General features: G+C 46.7%; 1 protein-coding gene across 1 annotated transcript in view; it reads right to left on the bottom strand.

Moving 5' to 3' along the window:
• Positions 1-3,415: 3,415 nt before the first annotated feature.
• slc5a6a (solute carrier family 5 member 6a) overlaps positions 3,416-10,069 on the bottom strand; it is a 51,388-nt gene continuing 44,734 nt past the window's right edge. Inside the window, exons 15-19 of the mRNA XM_084447308.1 lie at positions 9,727-9,813; positions 9,455-9,636; positions 8,330-8,433; positions 8,131-8,252; positions 3,416-7,925 (exon numbers count right to left, since the gene is read on the bottom strand). Coding sequence (XP_084303434.1) covers positions 7,752-7,925; positions 8,131-8,252; positions 8,330-8,433; positions 9,455-9,636; positions 9,727-9,813 — 669 coding nt within the window. The 3' untranslated portion in view covers positions 3,416-7,751. The remainder of the gene's footprint in view (positions 7,926-8,130; positions 8,253-8,329; positions 8,434-9,454; positions 9,637-9,726; positions 9,814-10,069) is intronic.

The raw sequence follows: 10,069 nt of genomic DNA, 5'->3' as shown, positions 1-10,069 counted from the left end.
TGAACAATTATAAACGTGATTTTGAATGAAGTGCCTTTGATTATCCTGCTGCTTGGACTGTTCGCTCCATAACCATGTGCACATGACATGAAACCCAACCTGAATGGTGTTTTGATGGGCATGCTGTCTGGTCCAGGTCCGGTCCGGTCCCGGTCCTGGTCCGCACCCCCGGGTTCTGCGCTCCCAGCACTCCCCCGAGAATGCGGCCAGAGAGCGCAGTCGCGTGCGGAACCTGCGCCAGGCCTTCCACAGCCTGCAGGCGGCGCTGCCCTCCGTGCCCCCCGACACCAAACTGTCCAAGCTGGACGTCCTGGTGCTGGCCACCAACTACATCGCCCACCTGACGGAGACCCTGGACCAGGGAGGGGTGCTGGGGGAGCTGGCGTCGCCCCCCAGGCCAGGAGGGTACCTGCACCCAGTCAAGGTGAGCTGGGTGACACATGGTCAATCAGGTACAGATGTTCTGGGATTAACATCTATGACTGCTATGAGACTCAAGGAGAGAGATGGGCCAGTGTGCTGTGACAGGCCTTCCCAGGGAACAGATTCACATACTCACATACATGCATTCATCTCAGTGTCTTTCTGGTCTCATCCTTTGAGCTGAATCTGTGTGTTAATGGTCTCATCCTTTGAGCTGAATCTGTGTTTCTGGTGTTTCCGTGCAGAAGTGGCCGATGCGTTCCCTGCTGTACTGTGGCAGCGTGGGGGAACTGCTGTCAGGGGTTTCAACCAATCCGACACCAGCCTCAGGCGAGGTGACACACCAACCGACCCCAACCACAGAGGTCAACACGGAATGATCCAGAATCCCACATCAAGCCCTAGCTTCTATCCCTTAAGACACTGTAGACCTGAGATTTCGCCTGGTCTATCACAATAATAATAATAATAATATATGGAACTAGCCACTGTGATGGCTACTCTGTGACCAGCTCTGAAAGGTCTACACATCTATACCAGGTCCCTGGGGTTGCTTTGGCTTTGTTAAATATGTAAACACACATACTGTACATAGAAATGTAATGTTTTTACTGAATGGCAAGGTACTGTAAGTGGTAAAAATAAATTGGGAGTGAAAATGACAACTCAGTCATTCATGTATATCTGAAGTCAGATATACATCTCATCCTGACCCGCGCATGCACGCACGCACACACACACACTTTAAAAACTGCTTCACCGCTTCATTATTAATTGCAGGGAAATGAAACATAAATCAGTACTTGTGAGAACAGTGTGTAATACTGATTCAGTGCCTGTTTCACGGTCAACATGTCAGAGTTCCCTAATGTGTTTATGCTAGGGGTTAGGGTTCCTTTAATGTGTTTATGCTAGGGTTAGGATTAGGGTTCCTTCAATGTGTTTATTATAGGGGTTAGGGTTCCTTTAATGTGTTTATGCTAGGATTAGGATAGGGTTCCTTTAATTTGTTTATGATAGGGGTTAGGGTTCCTTTAATGTGTTTATGCTAGGGTTAGGATTAGGGTTCCTTTAATGTGTTTATGCTAGGGTTAGGATTAGGATTCCTTTAATGTGTTTATACTAGGGTTAGGGTTCCTTTAATGCGTTTATGCTAGGGTTAGGATTAGGGTTCCTTTAATGCGTTTATGCTAGGGTTAGGGTACAATGTGTTTATTACTGTTCCTGGTTCCTGTGATGTGTGCATGTTAGGGTTTGGGTGTAATGTGGTTATATTTGAGAGGATATTAAAGTTTATGTTTATCCCAGTCTCAGTTTTTTAATTTGGGTGTTTGGAGTTACAGTTGTGGGTGGGGGGTTGGGAGAGGAGGGGAAGAATGGACAGATTGGAGGAGGGGAAGAATGGACAGACTGATAACCAGAAAGGGAGGTTTGTTGTGGGAACACTTGGCAGCCGTGCATTCAGCTGTGGAACTGACCACTCTGGTCCATATCTGGACTAACGACTGCTTGGTTCAGGGAAAACACAACCTCACTATGTACACAAACGCAGTCAAATTGGTCTAAATTGTCTCTCTGAAGAAAGCTAAGTGTCTGTAATGATAGTTTGAAAATTAAGCAATGCTGAGGCTGAATTAAAGGAATCTTAGTTATCAGAAAGTGCACTTTAACATGGTGCAACTCCTGTGATTTCAACAGTCGTCTTTTGAGACCATGGTGTAGGTCAGATATTTCATACTGTGCTGTTTCCCGAAAAAAGCACCAGTGTCAAACACACAAGATAGGAAACAAAGATTTAAACCCACAAGATGAAGCGGAGGAACCAGCCCAGTAGGTAGCTGCCTGCCAGGATCAGCGCTGCCTGCTGGGCATCTCTCCGACTTGAACGTGGAGCCGATCCAACAGAAAACTGTCCAAGTCTCTTCCTTGAGCAACTTGGGCTCGGGTCCACGGGAGAAGCACAGCGGTCAAGGCTAGGTCTATAAATCTGTCTGGGGGGGGGGGGGGGGGGGTTGATGACGCTCCTCCTCCTGCATGTGAATGACTAATTTGGAGAGGCCAGAGTCGGCTACTAAGCCAGGGGTTAGCAAAGGAGAGGACAGGCGTCTTGGTAACGGAACGTAACAAAGCCAGAGAGGGCTGGGGTGGGGTTAGGGTTATAGAGGGCTGGGGTGGGGTTAGGTTTGGAGAGGCCTGGGTTATAGAGGGCTGGGGTGGGGTTAGGGTTATAGAGGGCTGGGTTATAGAGGGCAGGGGGGGTTAGGTTTGGAGAGGCCTGGGTTATAGAGGGCTGGGAGGGGGTTAGGGTTATAGAGGCTGGGAGGGGGGGGGGATAGGGTTGGAGAGGCCTGGGTTATAGAGGGCTGGGTTAGGGTTATAATTAATTTTATTTATAAAGCACTTTTCATTGTGAAAATCTCTGGGTTAGAGAAGACTGTAGCTACAGTGTCTTTGACTGGCTCCATCTGATCTCAGATCAGATCTGAGTGGCCCTGACTCTTTTCCAATAAGCAGTATACAGTTAGTAACCATTATGCACGACCAGGCTACCACAGCCAGGTAAACCCAGCCATACCAGGAGTTACCTGGATAATGTTACATCCGAAACTCAAGGAAGTCACTGACTAAACTGCTTGCTGCAAAGTAACTTAGAAATACTGCGTGTGTGTCAGCTCATGGCTGAGTGTGCCAGTGAACCCATCCCACCCCCCGCCTCCCTCCATGTTGGGAGATGATCAACATAGTTTCTGTATCTCCAGCTCATTAGTACTGCTGCATGCTGAATGCTGGGTAAATTTACGGACGACCTGTGGCCACACTCCCCTGCATGTCCCAGCCTGTCTGAACCTGGAGAGAGAGGGAGAGGAGGGAGGAAGGTACAACTCACCGGCCTGTGGAGAGAGAACATAGACACACAGTAGACAGGTTGACGGCACTGTCCAATGAATGAATACCCCTCTGATTAAATCCAACAAATCGAGAACAAACCCAATCCAATATTTTCTTTATTTTAACAAACAGAGCAATTATGGTCTTATCACAATTATTCATCCAGTTACAAAAACAAAAGACAACCAACACTTCAATAAGTGAACATAATGAATGCCCAGTCGGATGGTGTTCAGCACAAACCAAACTAGAAAGACCGTTCACAGAAGATAGACGTACCCAAACTAGTCAGTACTGAAGACTCTGCAGTCTGTTTGAAAACGTTTTGGTGCAGTGAGAGACTCGCAATCTGACGGGTGAATGAATGACTTGTTTCAGTTTTCACAGTCGTCAAGTGCTATAAAGACCGACCAATCCCGTCATCTCTTCACATTCACAACAACCAACAGTATAAAAGAATGAACCACAATAGGAGATGGCATGAAGGCACAGCGACAGCAGGGAGCGCAGTCCAACACTGCTTGTGCTTCGTTTCTGGAATGTATACTAAGAATACTTACAAATGTGAACAGTCATGATAATAAATATTTACCAAAATATTTATTATCGGTTGAAATTACTAAATGCCCTGCTCTCTCAGTCAAGGTGCTTCTCAATCAACTCATGAAATCTTAGGCTACCGCTATTGGTTGTTCAAGAGGAGACGTTACTGAGATTCATTTAATTAACAGATTCTAATCCTCTAAAAGTCCACATTCCATGGTGCATATTCTGATTCTTCAAGCGAATTCAGGGCCTCCCTACACTCCCAGTCTCCTGCTGTCCTGGTATCTCCTCTGCTTTGGCCTCAAGGCTAGTGTATTTCAATCTCCTAGTGTACTTCAACACAGTGCTCATCCCACATGGGGTACAGTGACATCTAGAATGAAAAGCACTTAAGTCTGTGCAAGGCTGTTTCATCTTTAATCTTATAAAGAGGTGGTCATATATTAAACTTATCAAAGGCTAAAGCACCTTAACCCTAATCACACTTCAAGTAATTTCAGGTGAAGAAGGAACAAGGATTCAAGGTGGTACTTACTGCAGTATTACATTTGTCTATGTAACAAAATATAAAATCTATGCATTTGTCAAACACAGGATGTTACTAAAATAACCTCTAGGAACAATCAAAATGTTTTGATTGTTTGTGAATTTTGGCAAGAATAAGGCACACCCCCAACAAACATAAATACTGTACCATCTAATATGTAGTGTTGGGTTGTTGAGGTTGAAGCTGCGTTTAGCCAAGTTGTTTCCATGCCAACGTGCTTGCCAACAGGGTGAGTGTTCTGCCATCCATTCACAAAAAACATTTTATGGTCCTTGCATATAGAAACATTTCACGAGTTTCATTCAGAAATGAAACAAAGTATGAAAATATTAAAGATCAAATATGATTTATATTCTCTTTGGGTAAAAACAGGGGCAACAAATGGCATGAGTTGACGTTCTATATGCACTGAAAAACGAGGTATTTTCATTGGGGATGAATGAACCACTTTCCTGGCTTCAGTAGTCGGATTGACTAGTGTCAACAAACGTTTACTATGTTATTCCAGAGGGTTGTGTGGTAGTCATGCCTTGAAGCCAGTCATTCTTGCTTCACAAAACTATTGGCTGTGGCTATTGGCTGTGGCTACCGACACCTATGTTTGTCTCAGTCCATTTCCCCATAAGGTCAACATGGCAGATGGCAAGTAGAACGTCTAAGAACCTTAACTTAGGTAGAACGTCTAAGTCTACCTTAACTCAGGCAAAGAATGGTCTTTGGACAGGCCAGTTTGGACATAAAGGAGTCAACTTCAGCACACCAGTCAAACACCGTAGTAAGACACAAATGAATAGGTGTGGGACACAACACAAAAGCACCGACACACACACACATGCATGCACGCACACACACAGCAAGTCCCTGTTGAAGGGACGGGAACAGCTAACATGGAATCACAAACGAACAACATGATTCAGGACATTACTAACACACTACCAGAAGGCAAGATCAGATACTGGACTATGAGGGGACTGAGGTTAGGGCTCTGAGGGGTGTGGGGTTAGCGTTCTGAGGGGTGTGGGGTTAGGGCTCTGAGGGGTGTGGGGTTAGCGTTCTGAGGGGTGTGGGGTTAGGGTTCTGAGGGGTGTGGGGTTAGGGTTCTGAAGGGTGTGGGGTTAGGGTTCTGAGGGGTGTGGGGTTAGGGTTCTGAAGGGTGTGGGGTTAGGGTTCTGAGGGGTGTGGGGTTAGGGTTCTGAGGGGTGTGGGGTTAGGGTTCTGAGGGGTGGGAGGTTAGGGTTCTGAGGGGTGTGGGGTTAGGGTTCTGAAAGGTAGAGTTTCTATGAGGGGTATAGGGGGGAGAAGCTCCAAACACACCCAGTCTGGGTTTGAGAACCACAGCCCCACAGTTCAGTCCTGACTGGACCTCCTCAGTAATGACTTCAGCAGGAGAACCCTGGTGAAGACCGGCCCAGGGTGGAACAGAGAACGCCATGCGTGTTCCCTTGAGATTCAAAACACTGAAACATGGCCATGAACCAACATCGACAACGGCTATCAAGACTCAAGTCTCTGCACTGCGGATTTCACAAATAACCAATTAAAAACACACACAGAATGCACTTCATACTAACACAATATTACCTTAATCAACCTCAACCTCATCAATGGTAACACATGAACATTATCATATAAAAATGGGCAATTACAAATCTTTAGAACCCTGCATTTTCATACGATTGGGGACATTTTCCTCAATACATTAAACATCAACATTTCTAAAGGAAACATTCCCTCCATTCTACCCTCCCACATTAGTGTCCTTCACTGGTCTTGAGGTTCAGGCAGACATGGGCTTGTTATCACGTCACTATGCCAGAACATGATGAACACACGATACAGGACAAACACCTAAGACTGGCTAGTACTGTATGGAGAACTGTTCTAGGGATAGTGCTGTATGGAGAACTGTTCTAGGGATAGTACAGCACCACCCACTGGTGTAGAACTTCTGAATGATGATGCCAAACAAGCTGTCCAACCAAAATTACCACATGAAACATGTTAGTATGAGGCACTTCAGCTGACCCTGTGCTTCACTGCGAGTGTGCCGAGGGCTCAACGTGCAGTAGTCTAGTGTGAGGATGCGCTAGGTCCATACAGCACAGATGCATAACTTCAACACTATTGCCCAACTTCTTTTAGGTTAAAAAGTGCCATTTGTCTAAGCAAAGGTTACTCTGGCTATTTCTATGCCATACTCAATGTAGAACACAACATAGTGACATAGATTTATGATGCATACATTTATGATGTAGTACACACCTATGATGTGGTACACACACCTCTATGATGTGGTACACAGACCCCTGACACTATGAGCTATAGTTACGGGTAGTTCAGATGATTTGTTCTGCTCTATGTAACTATATAGACTATGGCACTGTGTATTACCCCTACTTCTTATCTCTCATATACTATACAGTAGGACTCTTATAGACTTTCTATACCAGCTTGGAAGGCAACCATTTAACAAAGGCCATGAAAAGCAAAGTAAGGAGGTTGAGGAACTAAAGCAAATCACAATACACTAACATCATTATGGCGCCTTCAGTCTGTTCTGCCATCGGGGACAATATATTAATATAATATCATATATTCATGTTTACTCCTATAATCTGACATACTTCCATAATGTCTATGAAAATAATCATTATTATGAATAAAAACGGTTTCCCTGCTCACAGTGAGACAGTGGCTTGTGCGTACATGACTGTCCCAGTATCCGTCTCAGGTCATTACTGGACAGACACTGCCAGAGTGACCAGAGCCATGGACAGACAGATCTACAACTCGGAGACTGACGGTGTGACCCCCATTATGGCAAAGCCCTGTTCACCCCAACTCATCAGAAGAGGTTCCTCTCAGCTCTGGCTGTGATTGGCTCCCGTTTGGGTCTCCTCATAACTCCAGTTTCACGACAGTCTGTGATTGAATTTCCCTCAGTCCAGGAAACTGACCAGTGGAATTTCCAGTTAAGTACCAGTGGATTTAAGAGCCCCTTGTTAAGCTGTGTTTTCTCCCAGTCAGAGGACTGTGGGACATTGTTAGTGATGTATCAGTCTGACCCCTGAACTCTGCTTCCTGGAGATACTCCCTGTTCATGCAGAGGGATTCTGTGCTGTTCTGACAGGAGTCTCATCCAGGCTCCAGCAACACAAGGACCTCGTCTGCTTCACCAGACCCACTAGAGCTCTCTCCCCTGGGGCGCACTGAGCTATATATGTGTGTGTATGTCTGTCTGTCTGTGTGTGTGTATGTCTGTATACGTGTGTGTGTATGTATGTACAGTATGTATATATGTATGTATGTATGTATGTATGTATGTGTGTTTGTGTGTGTGTGTGGATCATAAGGCCGTCTCCCTCTCTGTGTGATCTAGTGGACAAGAAGGCTGAGTGGACACTCCATCCTTGTCTTCCTCCTCCTCTCCCCTCCTCTCTCTCTCCTCCTCTCTGGGGTAGGCCGCTCCATTGCTCCCCTTCGTAGCCATCTGGTAAGGCTGGGTGTCGATCGCTTTGGGCTGCAGAACACAACACACACACACACACACACACGGAAATCTGTACCCAAATACACATGAATACTCCAGACCTGGGCATTACGGTTACCTGGGGTACAACTAAGTGTTGATCCTACCAAGAATGTGTGTAACATACTGTACAACTGTCCAGGTTTGAGCCAGTGTAACAGCTTGGTGAAGGGTTGTCTGACAGGCCGGTCGGTACCTTGTGAGGCAGAGGGGTGACACAGCAAAGCTTCTCCTGGTAGCGCTCTGGCAGGAAGAACAGCAGCTTTCCCAAGACAGGAAACACCGTCCCAGGAGGTAGGTCCTTCTCCTTCATAGGACCTGGGAGGAAGGTCACCTTTATCTCTGCTAACATGTAACAATCGTGTGTGTGTGTGTGTGTGTGTGTGTGTTCCTACCAGTGAGTAGGCTGACCAGCAGTCCCACGATGACCACAGTGGCGGAATTGTGAGCACTGTACCACATATAAGACAGCGAGTACAGAGCCTGGACACCGGTCGGCCTGGACACACACACGCACGCACACACACGCACGCACACACACACACACACACACACACACACACACACACACACACACACACACACACACACACACACACACACACACACACACACACACACACACACACACACACACACACACACACACACACACACACACACACACACACACACACACACACACACACACACACACACACACACTATAGTAACTGTCAGTGAGTCACCTAATCCTTCCCTCTGCATGCAGAAAGACAGACATACTTGGTCAGACGTGTGCATCATAGTAATGATCACTAAGAGGTCATATCAAACTGAGGGTTTCAGGAGACGTGCTGGAGGACTGGATGATGACAGGGAGAGACGTGCTAGAGGACTGGATGATAACAGGAAGAGAAGTGCTAGAGGACTGGATGATAACAGGAAGAGAGGTGCTAGAGGACTGGATGATAACAGGAAGAGACGTGCTAGAGGACTGGATGATAACAGGAAGAGAGGTGCTAGAGGACTGGATGATAACAGGAAGAGACATGTTAGAGAACTGGATGATGACAGGAAGAGACGTGCTAGAGGACTGGATGATAACAGGAAGAGACATGCTAGAGGACTGGATGATAACAGGAAGAGACGTGCTAGAGGACTGGATGATAACAGGATGTGCTAGAGGACTGGATGATAACAGGAAGAGACATGCTAGAGGACTGGATGATAACAGGAAGAGAGGTGCTAGAGGACTGGATGATGACAGGAAGAGACATGTTAGAGAACTGGATGATGACAGGAAGAGACGTGCTAGAGGACTGGATGATAACAGGAAGAGACATGCTAGAGGACTGGATGATAACAGGAAGAGACGTGCTAGAGGACTGGATGATAACAGGATGTGCTAGAGGACTGGATGATAACAGGAAGAGACATGCTATAGGACTGGATGATAACAGGATGTGCTAGAGGACTGGATGATAACAGGAAGAGACATGCTAGAGGACTGGATAAATTCAGACAACAGGAGACTCTACCGTGTTTTGGTGGTGATGGCGCTGATCATGGTTGTCATAACAGCGGTTGTCATGTTGCCGGGCAGAGCAGTGGCATTGGCCGAGGGCAGAGGAGGAGGGGCCACGGACATACGCGCCACAAAACTACCGATGCCGATCCAGAACGCCATGACCAGGCCGGCCACCAACCCCACCACTGCACCCTGGGAGGGAGATGATAACATTTCATTCTGAGTTGTGTGGATGCTAGGTGAGCTGGACCAGTCTGACCAGGCCTGCAGCAGAAGACTTACAATGGAGTTGGCCCAGGGGAAGAACAGTCCAAGACAGAACAGGCCCAGCAGAGGACCACCCACCATCCCAAAGATACTGAGTGCTGCCTGGGGGAGAGATGAGAACACAGGGTTAGGGCATGTCCAGACCTGGTTACTATGTTCAGACCTAGTTACTATGTTCAGACCTGGTTACTATGTTCAGACCTGGTTACTATGTTCAGACCTGGTTATTATGTTCAGACCTGGTTACTACAGTATGGGTGCGTTAAGTAGCTGAGCGCTCACTGAGCGATCAGTGATAAGAATTTACTTAACGGGTTGCTCAGTTACGCTCAGACTGATCTGCTCAGAGCACAAGTGA

This window comes from Borostomias antarcticus (genome assembly GCF_949987555.1).
Source record: "Borostomias antarcticus genome assembly, chromosome: 12".
Classification (NCBI taxonomy): domain Eukaryota; kingdom Metazoa; phylum Chordata; class Actinopteri; order Stomiiformes; family Stomiidae; genus Borostomias; species Borostomias antarcticus.
The sequence above is the reverse complement of the archived record's forward strand: the minus strand, read 5'-3'. Positions and strand labels throughout refer to the sequence as shown.